Below are 16,859 nucleotides of genomic sequence, written 5' to 3'. Positions count from 1 at the left end.
TGGCCTGAAAATGTTGTAGGGTGCAAAAGGCTGCTGCTGCTGTTAAGCAGCTGCTTGAGAGAGCAGCACATTAGTCTTTCTGTGCAAAACCCTTGAAGGGTTGTGAAGTTTGATGCTGTAACATGAGCAGCCTTAAGTCTCTGAGTTATAGAAGTTTGTAAATCTAGCCCTGGCCTCAGTCCTTTGCCTGGAATGGGACTCTTTGGAGGCTTAGTCTGTACAGGCAAGTTGCTTTTTTTCCTGGTGTTGGTAAATGTTACAGATCAGAACATAGTTTGAAAGGCTTTCAGTGSATCCATCTGGTGATTTAAGCCCACCTCTGACTATAATGGAAGCTTTTGTTATTCTTGCGTATTTTCCAGAATACCTTGAAACACCAGATGCTTCCKGGTGTTAGAAACAGAGTATGAATCTAGATGAGTTTTGGGATCTTAGTATTTATGGAGGTAATTTGTTAATAGACAAGATGCCAGCAGGTGATGCTCAAGAATATGTAGTATAGTTCCTGAATTTTGTAGGACAAGGCAGGGATGTATATTGTGCATCACAAGTAACTTCTTCTGTTTCTTATCACATAGTATTTTTAACAACGCTTTGTGCTGAAGAAAATTATTTCAGTGCCTGTTCTCTGTACTTAACCATTTGCATCTAGCGAGTGACACCTCCATTTCATATAAGCCCTGTCTCAGCAGCAAGGTTAAACTGTAACACTAGCTTGACTCAGCCATCCCCGCAGCGGCTGGGAAGGACCTCTGTGCGGGGAGTTGACCTTTTCCCTTTAGCTGGAGCTGCCCTCGTTGCTCAGCAAGAAGTAAACAATTGCTGGCACGCGCAGCCCGTGCAGTCGATGCACGTTTCTGCAGTCGCTCCAGCATGGCCACAAGAGAAGCGATCAGTCGCGTGCTGTTGCGAGGCTCGGGGACAGAGAGCTGGAACTTAACCGACCGTTCTGGATTAGGGTTGGTAATAAATTTTTTAACGTAACGGAGCTGGTATTTGGTGACAGGAGAACTGGTTCTCAAGAATGTGGAATGTTTCCTGGCCAGCAACAAAGCGGGGGTGAAATTTGGTCATCAAGAAAGCTAATTTCATCTTGCCCTTTTTACATTAAGCATGCCAACTGCTTTAAGATGCTATTAACTTGGAAGATCTTGTTAAGATTGAAGGAGGTGTTTGTGCAGTGCCTTCCCTTCTTCTGCACTGAAGTCCGTTCTTTTAAGATCTTGATTACCAAAATACTATCACTCTTGTCTCCATTTTTGTCTGTGGATGTAGTGTGTGAACACAGGCTGCAGGGTGAGGCCATTATGGGCTAGAATAACAGATGAAGACGACTTTTTAAAGAAGCCCAAAGTCTCTGGTGCTATAGGCTCTCCTGAATGTGTTCTCAGCAGTGTCCAAGGGCTTTCGAGCACTGATGGCAAAAGCCAGTGCTTTGTCACATGCTTGCTTGGTAACACTGGAAAAGTAATTTTTCTCACAGGATTTTCAACTCCTCCTCTTCCAGAAGAGAATTAAGACTTAAGCCTTTCGATTTTCTGCAAGACTCAGTCATAGTGAATTGAGAATGAAGGCTGCCTTGTCAGTGTCCTTTATTCCCTATGCTGCTGCTGCTTGRTACTTGTTATATTCCGTGGTTTTGGTTTTAAAATGAATGTAGCACTATTGTGGCATGGCGTTAGCGGTGGGGTTCTGGCTGGCCAGTAACGAGAAGGGTTAAATCCCCATTGGGCGCGCGTGGGCATGTTCCRCACCGATACGTGGGGAGCACAAGCTCCTCGCACCAGCTGACGTGCCTGGTCTCTGATCTGGGTCTTTTGGGGGCTGCTTTGCCTGTCAGCTCCCGAGTGAGCGTTTCTGCTTGCTCTGGAGTCAGCACAGGTAGAGTAGAGCAGATGGCTCAGCGCTGGCCGAGTGCTTGCTGACACAAAGCAAATTGCTCCTGTAGCCGGCTGATAGGTTTCAAGCTTTAATTGAGGCTTTCAGCAAGGCGCTCAGCGGTGAATAGCATTCTGCTGAGAAAAACCGCAGCGTAACCATGGGCAAGGGTTCAGGACAGCAGAGTTCAACCCTCTTGGGGATGGCTTCTTGGTTTATTTATTTATTTTCCACTTCTTTCCCACCATCATTCAAAAGTCCTGTAACGTTGCTTAAAGATCAGAGCCCAGTGTATCAGTGGAGCACACGCCTTTGCGCTGAAAACTTGAAGCGGAGACACCGGTCTGGGCTTTCGCCTGTGGCTTGCTCAGCATGTGCAGAAAGGTAGCTCTGCCTCGATGCTTCCTTTGAGTCGCTGTCTGCCTGGTGCAAGCAGCAGTTTTTCTAGGCCTTTCTTGCGTAGCAGGGCGTGCAGCTCCTTCTGTCTTGTGTGTGTCAGCATCAACAGAATTTTAATTTTTAATGGATGTCCGTGTAAGGCAAAGGAAACCTCCCTTGCTCCTCCCTGCCGGCAAGCCCAAGTGGATTTGAGATCGGAAGAAAGATATTTGGGGTGAGGTTGTCTGCGCAGCCTCCCTTTGGACAGGAGGGTTTTGTTCAGTAGCTGTCCCTTAGAAAGARCTGCTCTCCGAAGTCACACCATAGCTTGCCTGAGTAAGGGCAGCCCTGCGCTGGCAGCGATACAGCAACCTGGTGATCTAGTGGGTACATTCCTCCCCCCCCCTTTAATCTGAAGTACTCTAGTTTCTACTTTGATTTCATTTGTTTGTAGTACGGGACCAGGGAATAAATTTCAGCACGGAAACCTATCTGTTGAGCTAGCTATGTTTAGTGTCCTCAATTAGTCAGAAAGGAGTTGCTTCAAGTTACAAAGCCAGCTGATTGACTTTGAAGTTTAGATTTTATTTAGTGCTGGAGTGGGTCTAACAAAAAAAAGACTCTAAAAAAAGCACTACATGAATAAAATAAATTAAATTCTCTATGATTCAAGTTTTCTAAAGAGTCCAAAAATCTGCAATGGTAATAGAAGTAGTGTCAGTAGCTTAAGAACTCCAGTGGATCCTTGCTGCTCCAGGGATCTTAAAGATGCAAAGATTCTTACTGCATTCTGAATTCCAAAATACATTTGATAGCATCCGCAAGCAYGCGTTTTATGTTCCCTTAGCTTTTCCATGACTTAAAATGCACTGGAAGTGTGAACTACTAAAAGCAAGTGCTTTTGTACTTGCAAGAATTTATTTGAAAAGGTAATTGGATTGCTTTATCAGGCTTTGCATGTCAGCCCAGAGCCGCCCTCTTCTCCCCCGACCCCAGATAGCATAGAAAAAAACAAAACGTTTGAAATCTGTGTTTTTCTATATATTTTTTTCCCTCTGTGTCTTGGTTAGGATAGGGAGGTGACTGTATTTTCTATTTGACATTAGATCTGTTGCCACCACAGTGGGAAAGAAGCAATGGATAAGCAGATAGCCTGTCTGTTCGCGTGCTTCTAGAAGGGGCTGCCCTGGACGAGTGAAAGGGAGAAATGCCCTGTAACAGCAAAGCTTCTAAGCAGAACAACCCGAAAGAGAGCACCCCTTTGAAGTCCTCTGCCCCTGTTGCGCTGATAATGTTCAGTCCAAATGGTGCTGCTGAATCTGCAAACTGCCTGGAATGAGCAATTCTGCAGGTTTCTCTGGAAATGCTACTGTGGAATGTAAGATTCATTTTTAGTGCAAAGCACTGATGGTTTTACGCACACCGATGAGCTGCCCAGCCTGTGTTGTTTCATAAACCTGAACGTGTGTCTGCACYGCTTCTCGTCCTGAGGGTGCTCATGCCTTTGATCAGGGGATCAGATTTGCAAAAAGAAATGAGTGAAAGGAAACGTGRACTAAACAAAAATTTGTGGTCCTGGCGATTACGTTCCCATAGCCAGCAGAGCTCCTTCCCTGCCAACTCCGTGTCTGTGTGGCGACTTGAGAATTGTCTGTTTTGGCAAGTTCTTGTGTATCCTTCGTGTTGTCATCGGGAGTGGCATTTCAACTCTYGTCATCATTTCCTTGAACTTCTAGAGTTTCATCAAGCTACCTCTGGGAATTTGGGAGGATGGGTTTTCTCTAAAGAATATTATTTATAATACAAAGCAGCCTGTTTTCTAGTCATAAGAGGAGGTCTTACCTCCTAGTTGCCGAGGAGGTAAGAGTTGTCTTTCGCTTATCCAGCTGGCCTGTTTACTAGATAATCAAAGAAATAGTTTAGACACTACCAGGAATAATGCTGGAGAATACAGAAGAGCAAGTCATTTGTGTTTGGGCAGAAATGCTTTTTGGAGAACAGAAATTTTGTTACATGGAAGACTTGGAGCTTTTAAATTTGTTTTTGTGATAACTGAAGAGTGAAAACACAACATTTCAGGATTCTTCAAGAAAATTAAAAAAAGTCTGTGGATCAACTGAAATGTGTCACTTTGGCAAAATTAATTTTAATTTATCCCAATTTTTAATTCATCAGTTAGCAGTGTAGAATAAAGTATTTGTAAAATGATGTTTTGATGGGCTCTCTCTCTTTTTCTTTCTTTATTTTTTAATGAGTACCTCTCCGTAAAAGGACTTCTAACWTTAGAAAGAGTACAATAGCGGTTACCTGTTATTAAACTGAGGAATAGGGTGTTTGCAAGAGGAGATGATGAACAAAAGATACACAAAAGTTTAAAAGCTTATCTTTAAAAAAAAAATAAATAAAGCCGCAGATTTTCATTGCTTCTACAGAACAAATTGGTTTAGATATATATATGAGGCTTGCTTTTCTATTTAAATATTTTAAGTACAAGTTTTTAACTAGTAGAAAAGACAAAACTCAACATAAAAAGCAGCCCACTTGGCAGTTGCAGGTAGCAAGCCCATATCCCAGCAGTTTCTGCAAGGGCTTAYTGTGGTGTCACTGCAACTGTCTTTCATTTTCTTTCAGAAAAAGATCTACAAGTACAAGAAAGTGCTCAGTAACCCCAGCCGCTGGGAGGTGGTGCTGAAGGAGATCAGGACGCTGGTGGACATGGCGCTGACGTCTCCACTTCAGGATGATTCTATTCACCAAGCACCACTGGAGATTGTCTCAAAGCTGCTCTCAGAGGTATGAGCTCAGCAGTGTTCCTGCAAGCCAGTGTCACCTTGAAATGAGAAGCAAACAGTTAAAAATTTGTGGATGGATTTTCTTTTAACTTGAGTTTTCARAATTCTTCTTTAACTGTGCTCGTGACTGCTGCTGACTTGGGTGGAATTTGTACTTGCTGGGGAAAAAGAGAATTTGACCCATGTTATGTAGATTTCTAGAATCAAAACAGAACACTGTTTTGTCTTGAGACTCTTTTTTCTCTTCTGATTATTCATGRTAAATTTATTAGGGGTCTAACTGATGTCTTATTTCAAGTCAGTGGTAAAACTTCCATTAACTTTCGTTGGCTTTGCTTGCATGATTGATCGTCCTTGTAGCAGGCCAATAATATGTATATACCAACATTCATTACATAGCTATTTCATTATTACCACTTCTGTCAAAGAAAACTATTTTCCTTCTTCAGAAATACCTATCAATATTTTTTAYGTCTATTTCAAATACTTAACCTCCTGTGGACAGGAAATACAATGCAAAGAAGGTTTTTCATGTCTAGTTCTGATMTACAAAGATTTGTGATGATCAAAAAAGTTGCTAGTGATTTTTCTTTCAGTATGCTGAGGTCTTAGTGGTGTAGAAAGTTGTAGCCTCTGAATGGATCATGTTGCTGAGAAAGCCAAAGGCAGACTCTCACTGATGAAAACATAGGGGACTTCCTGTGAGTTTCTTGACTTTCACTCGTTCCATATTAGAAGAAGGAATTTCAGGAAAAGTGCAGCAATTAGCGTACTTCCCACTTCCCAACACCACCGTAATCCTTTTATTAGTTTTCTTAGAAACAGAGAGACTGGCTTAAGAAAACGTATTCAAGAAACGCAGCATAAGCTTTAATTTTCCAATTGATTGAGATCTGCTCTGGCATCTTAATGTTTGTGTGCTCAGCTTCCATGACTGGAGTGGCTTGAATCTGACAGGTCTGAGGAGAAAGCGGAAGCTGGCACAATCCCGCGTAGCAAAGGATGTATCACCTTCTTTAAGAGAACAGTTCTAATTTGATTAATTTTATTCTAAAACCAAGCAATTGCAGTGCTGAGCCTTTCTTCTTGTGTCTGGTGGTAGCTAAGAGTATGCCAGTATATCAAATCTGAAGACTGTTTATGCATTGTTTTATTTATTTATTTATTTATTTATCCTATTCAACCTTTTCAGAACAATAATTTAACCACTCAAGACCATGAGAGCATTATTGTGGTGAGTATCCTTCTGTCAAAATCTGGGGATAAATCTGTATTGTTTGATAATACTTCTATTAATGATTGTCTCTGCTCTATAGAAATTGGGCAGATGTGAAAGCATTTCCATCAATGCTGGTGAATTTGGACAGGATCAAACCCATCTGGCCTGTTACTTGTTGTGTGATTTGTTGTTCCTGTTTTCTTGTTTCATCTCTGAATAACAGTAAAGCTTCCTCATCAGTATATTTGAAACAGCACAGCATGTTTAGGGTTAATCTTCTCCCAAAATGGCCTCCTTACTGGGCTGCACAGTGCAATGCTCATATCTGCATGTGCACTTTAAATAGTCAAAAAACATCATTTCAGGATGTGCTCTGTAAAACCTGTTGGCTTAGTAGTTTCCTGAAGGGCTGGTGCTACCATATGCAGAATAGCTCAATTTTTTTTGCAAGCATGGATATATGTTTTTGTCACTATAGATTAACCCTGTATTTACATGATTTATAAAAAATATTCTCTTTACTTTTGACTTTTTTTGTAGGTTGCATTCATTTATAGATAGAAATAAGGGAATCAAAAGGCAGCTCTCTTCCCTATGCAACAAAATATAAAATCTCAACAATTTATCAGAGAGTAGAAATTGCTTCCCCATCATTGTAATTTAATTTCAGTCACTGGCAATTTCCAGGAGACTTTCCCAGTAATCTAATCCAGAACTTTACCACCACCTGATCATATCACATCTCTGTGCATCTTTCTGCAAAAGAACAACGAAGAATGCAGCTGCCAGTAGGTGCGAATTGCATTTAACTGCTGTTTAAGATACCATTTTAGCAGGAATCAGTCATTGAGATAAGTTTCTAAAGTGGCATTTACTTAACTTTGAGATCTGCTGTAGTTTTTATTTTGTTTTGTTTTTTTTTATAAACTTTAGTGGCAAGGTTGGTTCAGCCTTCCATTTAAAACTGGTTGTTTTAGAGGAGGGACTTTTTTTTAATAAAAGATGTAAGGTAGCCCTTCTTTGAGCAGTGAAGTTGGACCAGATGGTCTCCAAAGGTCCTTTCAGCTGGAATTATTCTGTGATTGCTGCTTCAGTTCAAATCCTGCCCTTGTTTGTTTTTTCCAGATTCTGTAGACTGTGCCCTGAGCATTAAGGGACAGCAGCTTCTGGACACTGAGAGCTTACTGCTGTTACAGAACTAACCTGTGCTATTCTTAGGAAGCATTGCTATTACTGTGTATTTATGTAGTATCATAAAAGTACACAGTGATTTGCTGTCCAGATGGAACCATGTTTCCTTCTCTAGATCATGCTGGAACAGACCAATATTACATCTCATCCCTTCCTGTTTAGGAAGGGGAAGCACGTGTTGCCATAACTGGGCAACACAAGACAAGTTTCTCYTTTTAACCACAGAGCAAATAGGGAAAATACAAGCTTCTTTCATTCTGTCTCTCTTCCCCGCTAACTGTATAAGCAGAGCCATGATCTGCTTGACTGTGTGTGTTACGGTTATTTCCTGCCTCCAGYAGGGACTAGACAGAAACAATAAAGCTGATTTTCTTAGGCTGACAACCAGCCAGTTATATCTCTGATCTACTGATCTCCTGTCAGTTACTGGACAGCTGTAAACACATGATGATTTTGCAGTACATGGCTGCTGTGGTTTGGCAGGTGCTATAGCAAAAAGATGAATTCAAGGAAGATCTTTAGCGYAGGTGTTGAATAGGTAGAAAAGATATTCTAGTTTCATTGAAATTATATTGCATTCTCCATCAGTAAAAAGCAGGCATTGTTGCTGGATCACCACCAGAAGAGGAGTAAATAGTTTGAGACGGGTGGCAGAAATATGCTGAACAGAAATTTCGCAAATGTCGTGTGTAACCCAAGCAGATCTTTGCAGATGTTAAAATTCACATTAATCTCAACCTATTTGTGTGTGAAAGTGGCTGTTATGAAACATGCTCATTTTCAGCAGGCTCATTTGGGCTGAAATCCTTGAGGAGAAAAGAGGGAAAGCGAAAAACAAAAGAGGCTGCCTAGTAAAACTCCAGGTGCCATCCAGATAAAATATCTGGTGTTCAGTTACTTAATACAAAATGTCCCAGCTGCTGTGTTTAAAGTCTTACTTTTAAATGGGTACTGGGAATCCCTTTAGCTCAAGATTGGAAAAGCCTGAAGGTACCATCACATAGAGAGAATACATTGTTCTAGTACCATTTTTTGATTTACAAAGGAAATAACAACATAAGTTCATTACASTCTCGGTGGCAGGTATGACCTGTAATATATTTACTGGGCATAACCAGATTGGTTTGCGTAGCAACAAAGAAGGAACAGTTGAGCTCAACTTTCACAAGGTTRGATGCTTGATTTTTGTTAAATAGGATCCTTAAAGGTAATAACRGCGTTATATCGCTTTTGATGAGTTACTTCTTATAAAAGTGCCTGTTTGGTATTGGCTGTATGTGAGGATGAAGTCATTATAAAAGACATATGTTTATTTGGTGTGTTTCTATTTTTCATCTAGAGAGATGTTATTACTGAAATAGCAAGCCAGATTCGTCCCTGCTATGTTTCATCTTAAAATAATGGGTCTGATCCTGTTTAAATCATTATAAAAATTACATTCCTTCACTGTCTTTGAGGAATTTACACTGATGTAGTTAAAAAGCAAAGTTTTTGAGACGATTCATAGCAAGGATGTGCTTGAGCCAAGTAAAACAAACAYACACACAACCCACAAACTAATTGTTATAATGACACTTTTGTTCTTCTTTTTTAAAAGTAAAATGAGCTTTTTCTTCCCTAACTCCAGCCATCTTAATTACATTTTTTTCTCCTCTCCTTTTTTTTAAGGCAATTGCACCTTTGCTGGAAAACAACCATCCTCCTCCTGACCTCTGTGAATTCTTCTGCAAGGTATCAGAACAGACTTGCCTTGTGAARTCTCAGTAGTCGTATATGATTTTAGTTCCTTGATTTTTTTTGGGGTGGGGGGGAAGAGGAGTTGTTGTTTTTTTTCTCTTGAACTCTTTGTCATGCCCAAGTTGATCTCAGATTTTGGTCATCAACCAATGATCTTGAAATCATAGCACCACTAGGATAAATAGATCCATATTCTTAGTAGACTAGACTGCATAGTACTAATACACTGTGACAGTTAAAATCTTAAAGTTGCCTGTCCTGCATTTTTATAAGCCATTCCTAGATCCATTTCTAGCCTCAAATACCTCCAAGATACTGTATTGACCACCAGCCTTTCATCCTCAAAAACATACAGGCGCTTTTATTTCTKTTTTTTCCCCCTCTGATTTCCATCAGGAATGGGTACCTAATTGTCTTTAAAGATATGGGATGGGCTGCGCTTAGTTGCAGGAAGGGAAATTGTGATTACAGGTTGTGGAATCTCCCTCCTCAGAGATACTCAGTGGACAAGGCCTTGAGTCAGCTAATGTAACTTCARAGTTGGCACTGCTTTGAGTTGAGGGGCTTCAAAGTTCCTTTCCAGTTTAAATTACTTGATCAATGTTTTAAGGCTGTATGGACAGGAGAGTGGCTTATTGGTACCCTCCAAGGTCCACCGTAGGTTTTTAGCTTGAATTCCCAGGGTTTGTGCCATCACACTGTGTGTCTTTGCATCTTTTCATCCCCAACCCCTTTACTTTTAAATTTGTTGGCCAGTTTCAACCAAATTTGACAGAAGGGGCGGAAGTCTCAGAAATACTACATTTCAGTGAGTTTTGTGAAGAATGGGCTGTTGGGAAAGAATTCAAGTAGTTCGTGAGCTTGCATTGTAATCTTTTATTACATGCCAGCAAGTCCATAGGGTAGAGCAGAGTTGCAAGTATCCCAACCCYGGGAAAGCTTACTTAGTCCTCAGATTTTTATTAATCTTGGCATAATCCATGCACAGGATGTGATGCCAGAGGAGATTCATCTCCATAATTCCTGCAGTTCATAAAATGACTTGTTGCTCATTACAGCACTGCCGAGAGCGTCCTCGGTCGATGGTTGTCATAGAAGTGTTCACCCCGGTGGTACAGAGAATTCTCAAACACAACATGGTGAGTATCTATGTTATGGAAACTTGGTCAGTTTGGAGATTTTCTTCTTATGATACCTTGTATAATTACCTACTCTTTTGCCTGTAATGCACAAAACATTGTGATATTTAAACTTCTCAAGTGTGAATGCTGCATGTAACCATGTGTTGCTTTGTAGATGCAGAACTGTGTAAGCCTTTCAAAGGTGTTTAAGCAAAACCATGATTTAATGAATATTTCTTTAGGCAGCACTGCCGGCTTATTGAGCTCCAGCTCTGTCCTACCTGGCCCTTTGCTCCTTGTTTACTTCCCTCATGCCGTCCTTGTAGTTATAACATGAATCTGATTAAAAAACAATTCAGTAACAAAATCACAACAGGGACTTTCTTGATTTTTGAGCTTAAGCCTTAAACACTTTTTCTTTAAGATACCACCAGCTGTCTTGAATTCCATTTTTCTTTAGACTCATGTTGAGTTCTTGCTGAAATTTCCTGACTTGCCATATGTTTTTCTGTTATTATCCTTCTTTCTCCTTTCAGGAATCATTAACTCTCTCATTTTATGATCATTTTGACCCAAGTTGCCTTCCCTTTTCATTTTGCTAGTCAGTTCCTTGGTAGTGATTGGAATAAATGCTAGAAGATGCTAGAGTGCCTGCCAACTTTGCATGCTTTGTCCTGTGTATCAAATTTTCTCCTCCTTGAATCTGAGGAAATTCTTAGATGATGTGTATTCCTTTCCTAAGAGAGGTCTGAGTGTTTACAAGCCTTCCATCCTTTGAGACATACAAAGTTTCCAGCTGAAGTTTGTAATTTGCACAAAGAGATTTTGCTTCACAAAGCTATGGCAAGCAGTAACAAATAAATATTATTTTTAAGGCAATTCATTTGTCTGTGATCTCAGAGATGGGTCTCATACCTCTGTAAATGCACAATCAACTTGTTTTCACTAACTTACGTAGTTTTAGAGACCATCCACTGTACTCCTGTGTACAGCATGAATCCAGTAGAAAACAGTTCATATTTTATTTTTACGACAGTATTATTATTTAACTCCTGGAGTTTACAGAGCTAGCTAGAAAGCCTAAGATGTCTAAAAGGTCGTATTCTTGGCTCTGTGCCTGTACTCTCCAGACATGTAAACATTTTTGAATATTCTGTAGTGTTCTGTGAAATATTCTGTAAATGTTATTCTTGGATTCCAGACTATTTTTTTTATAGAATCCAGAGCTCTTGAGGGGTCTCAAATAAAATCTAAATGCATAGTGTAATGCTTGTGTTTGGTTAGCTTTGGAGAATTGGGTATATTTACCATACTTAACATTTGCAGATTGAAAATCAACATGTCTGTACCACAGTGTGTAGTCAGAGAATTTATGGTGTCTTTTATAAATTGGAGTGGATTTGGGCACTTTACATCTCTCTAGGGAATTCTGTACTGAATAATCTTAGAGAGGGTGAGAGAGAGAAGTTATTTGTGTATGTGTGTATGCATACATGTAAATAAAGCTAGTTATCTTCTAGGGGCATCAATATTATTGGCAGTAAAATTCATAACCTTAGAAGGCCACAAGCAATTCATTGTGCTCAGAGCAGGAAAACTAGTTTTCTATTCATACCTATACCATTAATTTGCTCTGTGATCTTAGATAAGTCCATGACAAGTTCTGTTCCACAGTTTCCCACCTCTGAAATGGGACTGCTTCATTTAACTATCATTTTAAAATTTCAGAAAAGATCGGCTACCTTTTTATGTTACTGATTCTGCAGGTTACGTGCAGGACTGAAGGTATTGTATGCCGAGTGGTTCCAATAGTGCTTAGCACCCTCTCAGAACTGTTTGATTCAAGACAAACTCAGCTGTTTTTAGACTCAGCCAAATACTTGAATATAAGCACTATTGCTATATTTTTAGGAGCAGACAATATAGGTTGTATGTATTATTTTGTCATTGGTGTAGTAATAGGGTGTCACACTACTTTCTAGATAGGTTTTTTGTTTTAGAGCCGCCTGGTCGTTTCAGTTAGGATGCTTAGCAAAAAATTTCATTAAAAATACTGTGACCACGTAAACTACCTGGCAAGGAGTTTTCATGAAGTCAAATGGCATCAAATGGTACATGAAGCACATACAGTCTCATGCTTTGAACCAAGTGTGTGTGCCTCTGCCAGAAGGAGTTGTTAGATGTTCAATGATTTTTAAATTGTAATACCSGCTCTGGAATTGCCAGAAGTCCTCTTGTGGGGTGAAGTTACCAGGCAATGGTGCTTCAGCTTAGAGGACATTGTTCTTCCTAGGGTTGTATTCACATTTTCAGTAATCTTTCCAGGTGTAAAATCTATGCTAAGATAACTTGTGCTATAAAAGTGTCTCTAAAACCAAAATAAGTAACAGAAGATATCAGTGCTTTGGGAACGTATCTTCCCTTTTACATTCCCCTGGTTCATTACCATTTCCAGCATTTCTTGTTAGATTTCAGTTGCCATTTATTTATTTGAGATGACTCTTCTAAAGTCAACTGTTTAGGGATGACTGGGAAGGCTCATTTCTACTCAGTGGACCTTGCTCACCACTTGCTAATTTAATTCTTTTTAATTCTGTAATGCCTGTATAATAAAGTTACGTCTGTGTAAATTTGAATAAATATGCTGTAGAACAACACTCAGCAGCAGATAGAAGATTTTACTGTTTTCACATCTCAAAATAGCAGCTGATCTGAGGAGGTACAGGCTTACGGTCAGTAAGTATTTTTCCTACTTCATAGTAGGTAAATGACTGTTGAGCTCACCTGACAAATTCATGGTGTGCTTTGAGTACAAATCGCTAGACAGGGAACTGATCTGTGTTTTTGTACTTTAATGCTTATTGATAACAGTCAAAGAAAAGATTGATTTTTCTCTAAAAGTAGAATAGTTATGATGTGAAAAGTTAAAATCAACGCTTCTGTTGCACTTTTAAAAACTGCAGTTATGAATGCAAGAAAAATGCAATTGCAAAACAGCAACAAAATGTATTTCAAAATGAAGGTACAAATGAAGGCACAGAAAAAATGTTGTAAATGCAGGTGGAAATTTATGCACTCTCACTACATTAAAAAAATTTTTTTTTGAATGTGGGTTTAGGGAGGGAGAGAGAGAGAGGAAAATTGGAAAACATGCCATTATTAGTAATAGCACGTTACTTCAGTATATAGTGATACTGTTCTTCAAAAGCTGTCAGCATAATAATGAGGTGAATTCAGTTGTGTTTTGGTTGATTTCTGTTGAAAACACATGGTATATTGCAGGCACGTTTCACCATCTTCACCGATCTCTTCTTTTGGACAGGATTTCGGGAAATGCCCTCGGTTGCGTCTGTTTACTCAGGAGTACATTCTGGCTTTGAATGAGCTGAATGCTGGAATGGAGGTGGTCAAGAAGTTTATTCATAGGTTAGTTGTATTTAATGCTATGGAGTATCTGTAATTCTATACGTAAGCTTCCCTGTGGTACTTCTCTCAACCCTACTCATCTCTTTACTAGCCGTTGTAGTAGCTAGTGGGTTTTGGTGCTGGCAAACGGTAAGAGAGACCATGAGGCAATGTTGCTGAAATCATTTTTTTAGCTCATTTTCAAATATGGCTGGCACATTCTGTCTATTTACATACTGGAGGTGAATGGATATTGCTGCACATACATTCCTGTTACGCATCTAGAATCTGAGTCTCTACAGAGAGATTCCTGTTAACTTTAGGCCACATAGTGCTCAGTCACGTGTGAGATTTTGTGGAGACTGTAGAGATGCAGCATAAGATAAACTAAGGACACAGCTTAGCCCTATTCTTAAAAAGGGCTATGTGGTGGGGATTTACAGGGTTAAATCAACTCTGTTTTGGCCCTTCTAGAAGATTCGCCAAGGCTGTCTATCCTATTCTGGCACCTCTTTCAGTCTGACTGTTCCTGCCCACAGAAATCTTCATCACAATGATGTCATCTTGGTTTTTGTTTTTCAGCATGCATGGTCCAACTGGACAGTGCCCCCATCCCAGGGTCCTGCCAAATCTTGTAGCTGTCTGCTTAGCAGCCATTTATTCATGTTACGAGGAGTTTATCAACAGGTCAGTATGAATTCTCAGCTGACCACATGTTAACTCACTTCCAAACCCRTGGTGTCAAAGAGTCTTCGTTCAGGCTGTAAACGAGATCTCTGCGTGCATGAATATGGTTATATGAACACATATTCATTCTTGCTCTGCTCACTGCTAGCATTACATTTTGGTGTTCTGTTCAATTGTATGTGTATTTTTGTAGATAAGTGACTGTATTTGCGAAGCTTTATGTGTTTATAAATCTGAAGGACAAGAGGATGTTGAGTCTTTGATCTCATGTACTCACTGTGGCATATTTTGAGGGATCGAGTATGGCATATCATTACTATACATCCTTTGGCTCCCAGGCRTGTAACTTAGGGCAGTGCTGGTGATGCAGGGGGCTGAGAAGCTCAGCAGTTCCCAATGTGTAAGTACAGCAAGCTACAGTAACTTCCAGGATGAATCTCAACACTCAGCTGCATGCTGATCTTAGCCACCATTGAGATATTCCTCTGAGACAGACTGCAGCCATGACTAGCCTTTTTAGAACAGGAAAAGATGAGAAAGCTCAACAAGAACTTTGTCTTTGGGAGCTAAGCAATAACTACTCAGAACAGTGTGAGTTTTAATCCCTTTCTGGCACATGAAGTGTGTGTATATCTAAGGCTAAAGGAAAGATAAAATTTAGAAGACGGGGTTGTGTTTAAAACTCAGTGTATCTATAGCTCTGAAACTGAGCTGGTTTCATGATGATGTTTCAATTATTGTGGAAAATCTGATTCTTGATTTACCACAAAATAGATGCTATAGTTCTTGACACATGAGCCAGTTTCCATTAGACACTGAGGGTTCCCCTCTGCTTTGTTTCCTGTTTGTTTAAGCCTATCTAACTTTCCTCATGGTGGGGCACAGACAGTGGCTGCTTAGTGTCCAACAAAAATTCCAGACGTGAGGACTGCAGACAAGCGTCTAGGCATGTACTGTAACCAGATACATACTCGGGCATGGATCCTKTTACAGCTTTGTACAACTTGGATGGGAAGGTTCACCTTTATACTAAACTGATGTGTCAATTAGACTGATGAAAAGCTCAACCCTTTGCAGAACAGGGCCTGCAGAACAGTCCTTCTGGAGACTCTTAATATTTTTCATTGATTTCAATAATCAGATTACATGGGAGAAAGCAGTTCAGTGAGCTGGGATGAAATACAGTGGGAAATTACTAAAGATCTTGGCTTCTCAGTGTTGCACTTGCTCTCCCTCTCTCTGCTGTTATGTCTGGCTATTGAAGTTATTTGTTTATTTTTAAAATTCAGTCGAGACAATTCGCCAAGCCTGAAGGAAATTCGGAACGGCTGCCAGCAGCAATGTGACCGAAAGCCTAATCTCCCCCTCCGCCTTCTTCACACGAGTCCTGACCTGGTCTCTCAAGAGGCCACCTTGACTGAATCCCGGCTCAAACCAGTCATTGTCACTTCAAATGAGATCCATGTGGAAGTAGAGCGCAACAACACAGCAAATCAGAAGATGACAGCTAATGTTGGCAATGACAGCGAACCCAACCTGATTGACTGCTTGATGGTCAGTCCTACCTGCAGCACCATGAGCATTGAGCTGAGTACCCAAGCAGACAGGATTCTTGGCTGCTATGTTGAAATACTCAAGATGCTGTGAGTAACTGATTAATAGCTTTTTAAACAATGTCTTTTTAACAAGGGGGGCTTTTCTCCTAGGTCTCTWTTCTCCAACATCTGTGGCCAGCAAGACATGCAAACACACAATTACAAAACTAATTGCATCACTGGAGTCCAGCCTGTGAAAGAGACCTCTGGCACTACWGATGTATTTTTAAAATAGTGTTAGGAAGATGAAAACCTAAAACTTATTTGTAYGGTGAGCCTCGGGCATGTTACATGAGATGGGATGCTGTTACCTACAGTTTCTGTTTTGTTGTTAGCCACCAAAGAAAATCCATTTATTTCYTTGAGCCCTTGTGATTGCCCAAGACAAAGCTAGAAAAAGGCATGTTTCTTCTAGGCTTACAGCTTCTGCAGTGATAAGTAGTTCTGCTCCTCTGACTTCAGGAGGAATTCGATGAGGTCAGTGTCTCTCACCTAGATGTTCTCCCTTCACATTTTTGATCCYGGAAGTTCTATGACTTGTTCAGGTGTATAGTGGATCCTCTATTTTTTCGACCAATCTCTTTGGTACAGTGCAGCCCCTTTGGTACAGTGAAACCTGTGTTGGTAAGGGAATGCTCAAACATCCTTTACTAAATGATGGCTGAGTACCCATGGTTTTCTGGAAGGTAAATCCTATGAGATGAATACACCTTCAAAATGAATGTAAAATAAAGAGTTGTGTGGGAAAAACTCTTATGTCACCTGGATAAATAAATGAAATGAAGGAGAAAACAGAAAAGGTAGACTGCAGAACAGAAGTTTATAATAGAACATACATTCATGAAGGACAGTAAAA

At 40.1% G+C, this 16,859-nt stretch overlaps 1 protein-coding gene across 1 annotated transcript in view; it reads left to right on the top strand.

Annotated features, from left to right (window-relative positions):
* CMIP (c-Maf inducing protein) overlaps positions 1 to 16,859 on the top strand; it is a 66,525-nt gene that overhangs the window by 24,336 nt on the left and 25,330 nt on the right. Inside the window, exons 4-10 of the mRNA XM_085306472.1 lie at positions 4,888 to 5,049; positions 6,241 to 6,282; positions 9,127 to 9,189; positions 10,254 to 10,334; positions 13,639 to 13,742; positions 14,304 to 14,408; positions 15,698 to 16,051. Coding sequence (XP_085162598.1) covers positions 4,888 to 5,049; positions 6,241 to 6,282; positions 9,127 to 9,189; positions 10,254 to 10,334; positions 13,639 to 13,742; positions 14,304 to 14,408; positions 15,698 to 16,051 — 911 coding nt within the window. The remainder of the gene's footprint in view (positions 1 to 4,887; positions 5,050 to 6,240; positions 6,283 to 9,126; positions 9,190 to 10,253; positions 10,335 to 13,638; positions 13,743 to 14,303; positions 14,409 to 15,697; positions 16,052 to 16,859) is intronic.

Source organism: Rhea americana, unplaced genomic scaffold (genome assembly GCF_003343005.1).
Source record: "Rhea americana isolate MKP2758 unplaced genomic scaffold, rheAme1 scaffold_24, whole genome shotgun sequence".
Lineage (NCBI taxonomy): Eukaryota > Metazoa > Chordata > Aves > Rheiformes > Rheidae > Rhea > Rhea americana.
Note: the sequence above shows the minus strand (reverse complement) of the source record. Positions and strands in the feature narration are given on the sequence as shown.